We start from the raw sequence: 13920 nt of genomic DNA on the forward strand, positions 1-13920 counted from the left end.
GCGCGCCGGGGGTCCCCGGGCCCAGGCCGGCCGCGGCGGGGCTCCCGGGGCGCGGGGGCAGCGGCGGGCGGGGGTCTTCCCTGGCGGCCGCCGCTGAGCTCCCGCAGGGCCCGTGACGCCGCGGCCGATGTGGCCCCGCGCGCCCTACGGGCCTGCACCGCCACCGCACAAAGACGCCTCGGGAGCCGCCGCCTGCACCCGGGCCGCAGCAGCCACGCCAGCCGGAGCCCGAGCCCTAGCCCGAGCCCGAGCCGCAGCCAGAGCCAGAGCCGGAGCCGGAGCCGCAGCCGGAACCGGAGCCGGAGCCGCGGGGCAGGAGGCGGCGCCCGCGGGCGGTCGGGCCCGGCATGGAGAAGCGCGCGGCCGCGGGGCTGGAGGGCGCGCCGGGCGCCCGGGCGCAGCTGGCCGTCGTCTGTCTGGGTGAGTGGGCCGCGCGGGCCGGGCAGGTCCGGGTCCCCCGCATGGCAGTCCGCGCCGCGCCCTGACCGACCCCCTCTCCGGCCGCGGCATCCCAAGCCCCCCACCGCGGTGGCTCCCGCGCGGAGACCCAGAGAGGGGCCAGCACCGCTTGCCCGCCTGGCCCCGGGCCTGGGAGGGCGACTCTGGTGGCGCAGCCCCGGCTCCCGCCCCGCTCGGAGTAGCGCCCGGAGCCCGGGCTGAGCGCTGGCAGGCGGCCCTTCGTGCAGGCGGCAGCCTTCAACCCGGCCCGCCCGCGCTGAGCCTGGAGACGAGGGGGCCCCGGGAGCTGGGGACAAAGGCCAGGCCGGCTGTCCCCTGAAGAAGAAACTGTTTCCGGCCCGGAGTTGGGGTGGGGGCTGGTGTAAGCCGCAGATGGGGACTCGGGGTGCGGGGCAGGGCTGGAGGAGGGTGCCAGTGTGGAGGCGGCTTCCAGGGGACTCCTGTTTTCCCTTTGTGTCTCTCAGCCCCCAGGCAGGCCTGTTCAGTTTAGGAGGGTGCTTGGGTTGGGCCAGGGACCGGTCAAGGCCAGGCATGGGGTGGGAGGGGCTCCCGCCCTGTCCGGGAGTTTTTCTGTCCAGCTTTCCAGCGCTCTGTGTAGGCGAGAGGAGGAGTTAAATCCCCAACCCACATGGCTCCTTTATTTACTGTGATGAAGGAGGGAGGCCATTATAAGAACTGGGGGTCATTAGGGGACACCCTGTGATGTCACCAGTGAGGGCTCTGTAACCTGACAGGTTTGCTGAAGCCACTGAAATGACAAAGTAATCACCCCCAGGCCTCAGGGAGCTCCGAGGCTCTGGCAGGCCCGTGCCCCAGCTGTGTGAGCCTGGCTCAGTGGGAATGTGCCATTGGGGAGCATTGAGGGTGTAACCCCAGCGCGCCCACCCCAACCTCGGTGCGGGGTCATGTGTGCTGGGCTCTGAGCTGCTGGGTGCTGGCATCCCTGCTGAGCAGAGCAGGGGGACAGGCGCTCCATGCTCAGGAGCTTTGGCCTGGCTCTGTCCAGGGGGCCTGGGTGTCCTGGGTGGGGGCAGCGGTTCCTGCTTCCTGGCCAGGCAGGATCTGACCCACATCCTGAACCCCGGGAAGTTGGGTTTCCCCCCACCCCCCGACTCTGGGCCCGTAACCCCCCGGGCCAGAGCAGAAGGTGAAAGTAAGGGCCAAACCCCATGGAGGTGGGTGCTTGAGGGGTGGCTGGGGAGTTCTGCTTTCCTCCTCAAGGTCAGCTTGGCACGGGGGAAGAGGATGGTTCCGTCACTAGCTGGGTGCCCTGTAAATGGGGATTATCAGAACTGCCTCCCCTCCTGCCTCTGCTGCTGCTGGGCGAGCAAAGCCCCTTGGTAGGGGGAAGCCCTTCAAAGTTGTAGGAGCAGGCCAGGGTGCGGTGGCAGGTGCCTGTAATCCCAGCACTTTGGGAGACCAAGGCAAGAGAATTGCTTGAGGCCAGGAGTTTAAGACCAGCCTGAGCAACACAGTGAGACCTCATCTCTACAAAAATAAAAAATAAAAAAATAACCAGGCATAGTGGTGCACACCTGTAGTTCCAGCTACTTGGGACGCTCAGGTGGGAGGATTGCTTGAGCCCAGGAGTTTGAAGCTGCAGTGAGCTATGCACTCCAGCCTGGATAACAGAACATGGAGGCAGGGAGGTGGGGGTGAGGTGGTAGGGGCCCTCTTGATGGGCAGTCTTGGGCTGCGCTCTGGGCCTTGCCCTGTAAGAGGAAGGGGACCAGCGGGCCAGCCTTGGGTTTAGCTGTGGTGTCCCTCATGGGCTGCTGCTGGTCCCCAGCAGGTATGTGGGACCCCTGACCCTTTCTTTGTATCTCCCACAGTGAACATCTTTCTCACCGGGAGACTCAGCAGTGCGGTTCCTGCCTTAGGTAAGTAAGCACTTTCTCTCCTTCCTCCACTCCTTCGGTCCCTTTTGGGTGAGTGGTCCCTGAGGACAGGCCTTCAGGGTCCTGGCACTACCCCGAGTTCCTGTGTGCATCTTTTCTACATCACAAAGGAGCTGTTTGGCTTTGGACAGGCTTCAACTTGTCTGAGCCTCAGTTTCCTCATCTGTAAAGTGGGTGAAATAACAAGGTCTACTCAAAACCTGGCTCTTAGTGTTCCATGAGCCAGTGAGGCAAGCTCTTAGTGTGGTGCCTGGCACGTGGTGGCTTTATACCACCGGCAAGCTGCCGAGGGTCCTGTGGAATTGACATCTTGTGCCTCATGCAGGCCATGGGCTTCCTAGGATTTAATTTATAGGGGTATGACTGAGGGGTGACACAGAGAGGCCCATGCCAGGGAAAGAAGGCTTTATTAATTTTCTTGAAAGGAGGGGACATGCCACGCCATGCAGGGCCACCTGGGAATTACTAGATTTGGACAAGCAGGAGCAGGGGTGGAAGAAAGGTGTAAGTTAGAAGCTGCATCACAGCTTCCGTGGGAAAGTCTCGACATCCAGGTGCTGTGGCTCACGCCTGTGATCCCAGCATTTGGGAGGCTGAGGCAAGAGAATGCTTGAGCCCTGGAGTTTGAGACCAGCCTGAGCAACATAGTTGAAACTCCATCTCTACAAAAAAAAATCTGAAAATTAGCTGGGCACGGTGGCATGTGCCTGTAGTCTTAGCTACTCGGGAGACTGAGGCAGGATGATTGCTTGAGCCCAGGAGTTTGAGATTGTAGTGGGCTATGACGGCTCCACTGTGCTCCAGCCTGGGTGACAGAGCGAGACCCTGTCTGTAAAACCAAAACCAAAACCTGAGGTCAAGGTGCAGCCTGGGAGAACAATGGGGGCCTCTGACTTGTTCGTTGCCTGCTGCTCTGCTCGGTGGGGCAGGAGGTGCCTGGGTTTCTAGTTCTGTGCAGGGCCCGGCTTGCTGGAGAAAGGACCCGGAGCTGTCAGGCAGCGGGACCCCTGCTGTGGTCGAGGGGGAGGCCCAGGGTGCACAGAAGCTGTGCTCACTGGCTCCTCTGGCAGGCTTGGGCCTCTTTCCCTCTCTCTCTGCCCTGAGCTGTGCTCTCAGGAGCCCGGCCTCCTGTGATGCTTCGGGCTGGCCCAGGGCCGGGCCTTGCTCAGCGCTGACCTAGCCCCAGCCCTGTCTGCTGTCCTGGTCCACACAACTGATGGAGGCCCAGTCTCCCATCCCAATTTCCAGGAAAAGGCTGACTGGCCCAGCCTGGGTCAGATGTCTGTGGCCGTGGTAGAGTCAGGGGAAGGGGGAATGAGGGTGTCACAGCTTATGAATGTGAGCCCCAGGACACCCTCCTGCTGGTGGGTGTGTCACCCCAAATGTGCATATACTCCACTTTTAGAAAAGTGCTTCCCCGGGGACTAGGGCCACTCATGGAGCTTGGGCGAGGAGGACACTGTCCAGGTCCTTGCGTTTGGTTGTCCTTAGCTGTCAAGACCTCAGGCCCCAGCAGGGTCCACGTTGCCAAACTCCAGGGGCTGCTGTTCACCCCTGGTGCCCTCTGTGATGGGAGCTGCACGCCCAGTGCGCAAGGCCATGGGTGGTGGTCTGGGACCCTAGCTGTCCTAGAGTCCACTTCTGACACCTCCAGCATTACTGACCACCTGCAGGTGGCCCAAGGTACCCACCTCCCACCACAGCTCCATGACTCTGCATTTCCAGGGCTTTCCCTGGGATTCCTGCTATGTGGGACCCTGGATTGGGAAACATTCCCCCAGCCCCTTCTCCACCCTCACTAGGCTCAGTTGCTCCAGAGGGTCTAGCAGGGCTGCCTGGGGACCTCACAGGTTTTTACCCCTCAGCAAACCCCATCCTAAGCCCAGGTATGTTGGGCCCTGACTGGTCAGAACACCTCCTGCATCCCCCCGGCCTCTGGGCTCAGCCCTGAAGCTACTGTGGCTCCAACGGGGAGGGCCTGGGCAGGGGCTTCATGCAGTTTGCAGGCAGCTGGCAGCTTCCCCAGCACGTCTGGGGTGGGACTCCCAGCTCCCCGTCGTCAGATTACACCAGGCAGGTTGGTGGGGGTATTGATCAACTTTGGAAATTGGATCTGCAAATTGTGCTTTCTCAGGCCTTGCAGTGTCCTCTCAGGAATATTTGATGACTCTTTGGCCCGAAAGTACCTGGTCATTCCTTCCCTACTTGTGTGGGCCACCATGGCTCCGAGGGCCCAGGCCATCTTCTGCCTGAGAGAAGGCAGGTCACCTCCAGCTGAAGCTCAGACAGACCTCTTGACAGCCCCCAACACCTCCGAACCCCTCCCTCTTCCCCATTATCCCGCAAATCATGCAGTCCTCCCATCTGCCCTCACTGCCTGCCCGCTGCTACACAGCCTGTCATGAACCTCACCTCCACGGGGCATTCCTGGAGATCCCCCTCCTCATTGGCAACCCCTGACCCTGTCCCCTACCACATGCACGTCTGCCTCAGGTCAAGCAGGGTTCTTGCCTAGGCTGGGCATGGTGGGGCACACCTGTAGTCTCAGCACTTTGGGAGGCTGAGGTGGGAGGATCACTTGAGCCTGGAAGTTGAGGCTGCAGTGAGCTGTGATCGCACCACTGCACTCCAGCCTGGGAGACAGAGCAAGATCTTGTCTCAGAAAAAAAAAAAAAAAAAAGGAGTCCCTACCTAGAACTTGCAGCTCCCTGCACAGAACCCAGCCTCCCTCCTGCCTCCCATCCCCTCTGCATGAGGCTGGGCTGCTGCTGCACCCACCATGGTCTCTGCCAACCCGCTTTGGAGAAGAGCAAACAGTTTAACCAAGTTTCCCTGATGTGGAAATTTCCGGGGGGCCCCCAGGGGTGAGGCTGTTTGGAGGCACCCGTTGTTGGGGTTTTGCTGAGAGGCAGGGCAGCTGGCAGTTGTCCCTTCCTCTGCTCCTGATGTGGCTGGTGGCCTCCCAACCCCTGATGAAGGGGTCAGACATAGGTCTATGAGGGAGAAGGGTTCTGGCTGAAGTGAGTGGGAAGAGAGAAAGGTGGCAGGTGACACCTGGCTTTTCCCAGAAAGCGTGGGTGAGACACCTGGCCCCCAAGGGCCCCAAGGAGAGGGGCAGGTCTATGTCTGTCCCCTAGGGGAGGCCTCTGGGGCTGAGTAGGAATGGACAGCGCCTTGCCCTGCCCCTGGCCTTGTCCTCCAGGACAGGGGACCTCACAGGTTTTTACCCCTCAGCAAAAAGGTGAACATGGGAGGTTCCCAGCCACGCTGACTCAGAGGCTGACACTTCAGCTTAGCATGTGCTTTAGAGATGCAATGTGGGGGACCATACCACTTCAGCCTCACTGGGCCTTCCCTTCTGTGGAACCTCCTGTTCGGCCCCCTCCAATGGGAAAGATCTCTTCTTTTGGATTTCCTTCTTTTTTTTTTAAATTTTTTTGGAGAAAAAGTCTTGCTGTGTCACCCAGGCTGGAGTGCAGTGGTGTGATCTTGGTTCACCACAACATCTGCCTCCTGGGTTCAAGCGATTCTCCTGCCTCGGCCTCCTGAGTAGCTGGGATCACAGACGCCCAGTACCACGCCTGGCTAATTTTTATACTTTTAGTAGAGACGGGGTTTTGCCATGTTGGTCAGGCTGATCTCAAACTCCTGACCTCAAATGATCCCCCCGCCTTGGCCTCCCAAAGTGCTGAGACTATAGGTGTGAGCCACTGCACCCGGTCTCTTTTGGATTTCTTAACCCTACACCTCCCAAGGAATCCCAGTTCAGGACCTCAGGGCTCTGTGAGGTCCTCATGGCCAGTAGCCTCACCCGGCAAAGGGAACCAGGCTGGGGCCGGGGCCACTTTGCATGTTTGGGTGGCTGCACCCTGAGACTCCTTTCTGATAGTTTATCTCCTGCCCTTCCTGGCTGGGAGCAGGGTGTACAGTGCCCTATTTCTGGGGCAGGATCAGAGGCTCATTGTGGGGGCTGCCTCCCAGGGCCATGCATGAGTTCCAGGTGGAGAGGTGCTGGCTTGCACCTCACTGACCTGGGACTGTCAAGGGTCTGATGGTGACGCAGTGGTGGCCAGCCTTGCTTTAGGACCAAGAGTTCTGTTCTTATCCTTGATGCTCTCACGAGCTGTCCATGGGGGTTACTGGCTCCCTATTTGTCACAGTCCCGACTCACCTGGGCCTTCATGGTCCTAGTAGGCCCCCAGGGGAAGGGGCTTCAGCTCTCAGCTCATGGCTCCAGCTGCCCAGCAGGTCCTCAGATGGACCCGTCCACTCAGGGACCCACATCTCTGGAGCACCTGCCATGCGTTAGGCACTGTGCAGGGCCCCGGGACATGGCACGGCCCTGCCTGCCTGTGTGACGTTCATCCATCAGTCCCAACAACGAAAGGGAAATGCTCTGTGGCCGAGGCTGGGGGGAGGGATGGAGGGTTGGAGCTCTGCGGGGGCTAGCCCGGAGGGCTTCCCTGGGAAGGGACCTTGGAGCTAGGGGTGGAAGCTGAGGAGTCCATGAACGGGATAAGAAGGTGGGGATAGCACCCACTAGGGACCACCAGGGCCTCCAGGGCAAAGTCCCCTCCAATGTGAGAGATCGGAGAGGTCCGGGGGGCTAGGGGTTATGGGAGGGATGAGGCAGAGTGTGGGGCAGGGAGGGGGCTGGCACTGCTGTAGTGAATTGTGGTTTTGTCCTAAGAGTATGGGAGGCAGCCAGAGGGCTCTCCTTCCTTTCCTGCAGCTGGGTGCCAGAGAGTCTTGCTGAGAACCAGAGAGAACTTGGCTTGCAAGGTCACGGTGCCAGGGGCCAGCCATGGGAGAGTGAGGAGAGAGTGTCACTGGGCTCGGGAAAGGGGTCGTCCCTCACCTCAGTTTTTCCATCTGCAAAATGGGCCCTGCCTTCATCTCAGGCTGTTGTGAGAATCAGATGGACCAGCGCGGGGAAGGGTCAGGGTGCTATGGGGTGGGAGGTGTGGTCAAGTGCAGGGGCCAGCCGCCTGGTCCTGGGAGGGTCAGGGCACAGCGGGGCAGGGCAGGCTCACCACACTGCCCTGGATGGTTTAGAAGCAGAGAGCATGGAGAATGGATGGATTAAAGCGAGGCCCATGGGGCTGGGCATGGAGGGCTCCTCCTTTGAGCTGGCGGGCGTGATGCTTTGCTCAACCTGAGCGGTATACAGTTGGCACTCCACGAGTGCATGCTGGCTCAGTGCTGCAGCAAGAAGCTGAGGCCCCCAGAGGCCTACAGTGATTCCTGACTCTGCCGCTCCCTAGCTGTGTGGCCCCAGGCAAGTCGCTGACCCTCTCTGAGCCTGTTTCCTCACCTGGTTCCGAGATCTACCTTTGGCGGCTTTCCACTTGTACTCAGGATAAAACTCAAATTCTGCACAAGGTGTGATCAGATCCAGGTGGCGTTTCCAGCCACAGCTGGACTTTGCCACCTCTCTTCAGGCCTGTTGTAGGATCTTCATTCCACTGAGGGGTTCTGCGTAAAGTTCGTCTGCTCCCACCCCCAGCCTATGAGTTCCATAGAGCAGGCCTTATTCCCACCTTACTCAGTGTGCCTACCATGCATGCTTGGCATGTAGTAGGTGCTCAGTAAATACTTGTTGAGTGAGCAAAGCCTCAGGGAAGGCAGGCAGGGGGCCATCGCAGGATGGGCTATGCCGGCTGGGCAGGCCTAGGGGTGTGGGATTCTCCACTGACCCGAGGCCACGAGGCTACACCTTGGAGGTGCCGGCTGGCAGGAGGGGTTGTTGGTGGGTTTTTTCCCAGCTCTGCCAGAGATGCGGGGGACAGGACCTAGGCTGTAGTCCACTGCATAGGGTTGGGGGCTACAGCTGCCTCAAGTCTAGGGGGCCCTCTTTGGCCTCCCGTACACACCACCTCCATGAAGTCACAAGTTGTGGCCTTGCCCTTGGCCATGGCCACCCTTGGCTGGACTCGATCCCACCATGGGGGAGGCCTGTGCTGAAGCCCCCTTCCCCCCACTGCAACCCGCATCCCAACCAAAGATGGGCCGGCCTTTCTCGGCCTCCTCTCCCGACAGCGGCCTGCAGTGGGAAGCTGGAGCAGCACACGGAGCGGCGTGGGGTCATCTACAGTCCGGCCTGGCCCCTCAACTACCCGCCAGGCACCAACTGCAGCTGGTACATCCAGGGCGACCGTGGTGACATGATTACCATCAGGTAGGGGCACCCGGGGGTGTCGGAAGGAATCAATGTGGGCCCACGTGCATGGGGTGGGTGAGAATGTGTGTGTGTGAGCAGGTGTGGAGGGCACACGCCTGAGGGTGTACATGTGTGTGAGCAGGTGTGGGATCATGTGCATGTGTGTGAGCATATGAGTGAGGCGTGTGTGAGCGCTCATGTGTGAACAGGTGTATGGGTGTGTGCATGTGTGTGAGCATTTGTGAGTAGGTGTGTGTGCATGCAGATGTGTGTGTGAGAGGCAGGCGTGTGTAGGTATTTGAGCAGGTGTGTGGTGTGCGCATGCATGTGAGCACATGTAAGTAGGTGTGTGTGCATATGTGAGTGTGTGTGTGCATGTATGTGAACACATGTGTGCTTGTGTACATGGAAAAGCCCATGTTGGAGAAGACATAAAGGACACATGTGAGAGACTGCATGTGTGAGCACATGTGCACGAGCCATGCCTGCAAAGGCGCAGAGAGCGTGTATGTGTGCATGCATGAAAGATAACAGGTGTAACCATGCGTGAGCCGTAAGCATGTATGTGCACATGTGAATGCATGCACGCAAGTGTGTCCAGTGCTCTGGGTCTCCACGGGCCTCTGTGGCGAGGTGCCCAAGCTGGACCTCTTCCTGGTTTGAGCCTCGTTCATGGGGTATGGGGGGTCTCAGTCACTCAGCTCTGCCAGGAAGGCAGGGCCAGCACACAGGCCACTGGGAACACAGCCTGGGACTGGTGGGCATGGTCTGATGTCTCTGAGGTGGCAGAGGTGTCCTCTCTGTCCCGCAGGGGTGGCTGGGGGCCAGGCTGGCACTGAGCCCAGAGCATGGTTTCTGGAGGGGGCCTTGGGGAGGGGAGTGAATCAGGCAAAGCCCGGGTGCTCGAGCTGCAGGGACATGCAGAGGGAAAGGGGGCCAGGCAGTGAGCGGTGGTCCTGGCCAGGGGTGGTCACAGGGACATTTGGCTGGGGAGTCACTATAGGTTCCATCTGCCATAGTTTTCCTAAATGCCAGAGCCCAAAAAGCGCAACCCCTGACTTACTCCATAGCTGCAATGCGTGAGGATGTGATGGGCATGGGCAGGGTCTATCCTAGTCTCTGTGCCTCAGTTTCCCCAAGGGCCAGGTGGTTCAGGGCCAGTGTATCTCCGGAGATGACAAGCTGTCAACCTGCTGCAGCCTTGGCCAGCCCCGTGGGCACAGTCTCACCCTCGCTTCCCATGCCTGGGACTTTGTGCTGGGCCCATTCCAGTGGTCCCGAGGTGGAGGGTTCTGGGCCCTTGGGCCACTGCCCTTTTGGGGAGGGTGTCGGGGCAGGGGGCTCTTGACTTCCTGCTCCACTTTGGCTTCGGGCTGGGGGTACTGTGTGCACTGATGGAGGGAAGGGGAGCCGCAGCAGAGCTGGAAATGACCTGCGTGGATGTCGCAATTCTTCATGGAGCCTCCCGTGCACACCTGGATGGGGACAGTGTGGGGACAGAGTGGCTGGGAGTGGAGGAACCAGGCAGTCTGGAACATGAGGAGTGGGGGCAGCCGGCCAGGACAGGGCTGGCTGTCGTGGCCGTGGCTCCAGCCTGACCACTCCCTGCTGGTCCTCGGCCATGGAGATCCCACCTACCGCCTCATGTCTGGGTCCTCTCCGCCCCCCCGCAGCTTCCGCAACTTTGACGTGGAGGAGTCCCACCAGTGCTCCCTGGACTGGCTCCTGCTGGGCCCAGCAGCCCCACCCCGCCAGGAGGCCTTCCGCCTCTGTGGCTCCGCCATCCCACCTGCCTTCATCTCTGCCCGCGACCATGTCTGGATTTTCTTCCACTCAGACGCCTCCAGCTCCGGCCAGGCCCAGGGCTTCCGTCTGTCTTACATCCGAGGTGATGGAGGCTGCAGGGCAGGCAGGACACCACGGAGCACACCGTGCATGCCCACAGGCTCCCGGCCCACAGGGGCGGCACCCTCCACAGGGCCCTGGCTCCCTGTGGGATGTCCCCTGACCGCCCTGTCAATCTCAGGACAGTGGCAGGACTGGGCATGCGGATGCCTTGGGCCTCTCAAGGTCACTGGCCCCACTTCCCAGTCTTGGCTAGTCCTGGGAACTCACCCCTAACCCCAGGCTCAGGTCAGGGACAGAGCCCACCCTGGTGTTGGAGGGGTCTCTGCTGCCACAGTGATGGGGAACCACCTGCCCGCTTTTGGCCCCAGGCCCCCTGGCCGAAGGGAGGCTCTTCTGTCTCCTGACTGTCCCCTGCTACGTCTCCACCCCACAGGGAAGCTGGGCCAGGCATCCTGCCAGGCAGATGAGTTCCGCTGTGACAACGGCAAGTGCCTGCCCGGCCCGTGGCAGTGCAACACGGTGGACGAGTGTGGAGACGGCTCTGATGAGGGCAACTGCTCGGCGCCCGCCTCCGAGCCTCCCGGCAGCCTGTGCCCCGGGGGGACCTTCCCATGCAGCGGGGCGCGCTCCACGCGCTGCCTGCCTGTGGAGCGGCGCTGTGACGGCTTGCAGGACTGCGGCGACGGCTCGGATGAGGCGGGCTGCCCCGACCTGGCGTGCGGCCGGCGGCTGGGCAGCTTCTACGGCTCCTTTGCCTCCCCAGACCTGTTCGGCGCCGCTCGCGGGCCCTCAGACCTTCACTGCACGTGGCTGGTGGACACACAGGACCCCCGGCGGGTGCTGCTGCAGCTGGAACTGCGGCTGGGCTACGACGACTACGTGCAGGTATACGAGGGCCTGGGCGAGCGCGGGGACCGCCTGCTGCAGACGCTGTCCTACCGCAGCAACCACCGGCCCGTGAGCCTGGAGGCCGCCCAGGGCCGCCTCACTGTGGCCTACCACGCGCGCGCCCGCAGCGCCGGCCACGGCTTCAATGCCACCTACCAGGTGAAGGGCTATTGCCTCCCCTGGGAGCAGCCGTGCGGGAGCAGTAGTGACAGTGACGGGGGCAGCCCGGGCGACCAGGGCTGCTTCTCGGAGCCACAGCGCTGTGATGGCTGGTGGCATTGTGCCAGCGGCCGAGACGAGCAGGGCTGCCCTGCCTGCCCGCCCGACCAGTACCCCTGCGAGGGTGGCAGTGGTCTGTGCTACGCGCCTGCCGACCGCTGCAACAACCAGAAAAGCTGTCCCGACGGCGCCGATGAGAAGAACTGCTTCTCCTGCCAGCCCGGCACCTTCCACTGCGGTACCAACCTGTGCATCTTCGAGACGTGGCGCTGTGATGGCCAGGAAGACTGCCAGGACGGCAGCGATGAGCATGGGTGCCTGGCCGCCGTGCCCCGCAAGGTCATCACGGCGGCGCTCATCGGCAGCCTGGTGTGCGGCCTGCTGCTGGTCATCGCGCTGGGCTGCGCCTTCAAGCTCTACTCACTGCGCACGCAGGAGTACAGGTGGGCGCTGTGCCCGCAGCCAGGGGACCGGGCTTCTTCATCGCCCAGGCTTGCTGTCCCCGCAGCTGTGGGTTTGCAGACGGGGGCCTGGACTAGCTACATGGAGGCTGCCCTGGTGCACACTGGGGTCCCTACATCTTGGGGTGTCTGGGTGGAGGGTAGTCCCGGAATCCTGTTGTTGCTGCTGCAGGTCCCGGGCAGCCCAGTCATGTCGCCCTCCGCCCACTGCTTCTAGGGCCTTCGAGACCCAGATGACGCGCCTGGAGGCTGAGTTCGTGCGGCGGGAGGCACCCCCATCCTATGGTCAGCTCATCGCCCAGGGCCTCATTCCACCCGTGGAGGACTTTCCTGTCTACAGTGCGTCCCAGGTGAGCCCCCGGAGGGCGTGAGGCCCCTCCGGGGCCACCTGGGACAGTGTGCGGAGGAGGCTGGTCCAGGGGTCACAGGAGCGGGAGGCAAGGCCTGCGCAGGGTGACCTGAGGGCCCATGGCCAGGTGGGGGGGGGTGGACAAGGTGGTCTCTCGGGTCTCAGGTCCCTTGGGGGTGTGCTGTCTCCTGCCCCTGAGCAGCCTGTCTGCCCCCTCAGCCGCATCCCCCCGCCCCCACCCCGCTCCACCCCACAGGCCTCTGTGCTGCAGAATCTTCGCACAGCCATGCGGAGACAGATGCGTCGGCACGCCTCCCGCCGGGGGCCCTCCCGCCGCCGCCTCGGCCGCCTCTGGAACCGGCTCTTTCACCGGCCGCGGGCGCCCCGAGGCCAGATCCCACTGCTGACCGCAGCACGCCCCTCACAGACCGTGCTGGGCGATGGGTTCCTCCAGCCTGCTCCAGGGGCTGCCCCCGACCCCCCAGCACCGCTCATGGACACAGGCAGCACCAGGGCGGCCGGAGACAGGCCCCTCAGTGCCCCCGGCCGTGCACCGGAGGTGGGACCTTCAGGGCCACCCTTGCCCTCGGGCCTGCGAGACCCAGAGTGCAGGCCCGTGGACAAGGACAGAAAGGTCCGCAGGGAGCCACTGGCAGACGGCCCAGTTCCTGCGGATGCACCTCGGGAGCCCTGCTCAGCCCAGGACCCGCACCCCCAGGCCTCCACTGCCAGCAGCACCCTGGGCCCCCACTCGCCAGAGCCACTGGGGGTCTGCAGGAACCCCCCGCCCCCCTGCTCCCCAATGCTGGAGGCCAGCGATGATGACGCCCTGTTGGTCTGTTGACCGCGGGGCTCGCTGGGGACCGCCACAGCCCCGCTTTGTAACCAGGGAATACACAGTCATTTCTACCCTGCCTCTGCGTCCTTTCTTACGGAGAGGCCCTCCGGGGACCCCAGCGGAGGGGCTGGGCGCTCAGCCAGCTGGCTGCACTGGTGGGCGGGAGCTGTGGGACTGAACCGGGGGGAGAAGAGTGGAGCGGTGAGCCCGTCTGCAGGGTCCCAGTGTACACAAGCACCCTGGGGTCTCACTTCTCTCCCCCAACTCCATTCTGGGAACCCATTTCCGGAGAAGCAGGGGACCAGAGCCTTTTTGCTTCATCTGCCCTGCAGTGGCAACAGCCGCCCCTAGAGCTGGGAGTTGTCATGAGGATGGGGCCGGGCCATGGGACGCTGGGTCTCATCCGTGGTGACTATTTTGCTCACGCCTCACCCTCTTCCTGTCCAGCAAAGCCTCTGGAGGACCTGGGTTGGGTGGCTCCTGCCAAACCCTCATGCCCCTGGCCAGGCAGGCGCCCTTTGCCCTCCCTGAGGGTCCAATCTCCTGGGCACTGTGGCAGGGCTGGGGTGTGTGCCTGCCGTACATGAAGCCCCTGGAGTTCCCTGCAGGCCTCAAAGCCCCCAGGACATGCTGCTCTGTGCTTTCTGGGGACAGAGAGGCCGAGGCACCAACAGCAGTGGCCACGTCTGTTCCATCCTATCTCAGGGCCTCGGTTTCCCCACCTGTAAGCCAGGGTGAGACTGTGGGCTCTGAAGTCCTGACCTTCACTCTGTGGTGATTTACGGGAAGAAAGACAATCC

The 13920-nt window shown here is 62.2% G+C and overlaps 1 protein-coding gene across 1 annotated transcript; it reads left to right on the top strand.

Moving 5' to 3' along the window:
• The first annotated feature begins 287 nt into the window (after positions 1–287).
• LRP3 (LDL receptor related protein 3) lies at positions 288–13191 on the top strand. The gene is made up of 7 exons (XM_034946834.4): positions 288–420; positions 2292–2339; positions 8397–8535; positions 10191–10405; positions 10799–11915; positions 12151–12283; positions 12539–13191. The coding sequence occupies exons 1-7, from the start codon at positions 348–350 to the stop codon at positions 13124–13126; spliced, it is 2313 nt and encodes a 770-aa protein (XP_034802725.1). The 5' UTR covers positions 288–347; the 3' UTR covers positions 13127–13191.
• The last annotated feature ends 729 nt before the right edge of the window (positions 13192–13920 follow it).

The sequence above is a fragment of the Pan paniscus genome, chromosome 20 (genome assembly GCF_029289425.2).
Source record: "Pan paniscus chromosome 20, NHGRI_mPanPan1-v2.0_pri, whole genome shotgun sequence".
NCBI classification, from domain to species: Eukaryota; Metazoa; Chordata; class Mammalia; order Primates; family Hominidae; genus Pan; species Pan paniscus.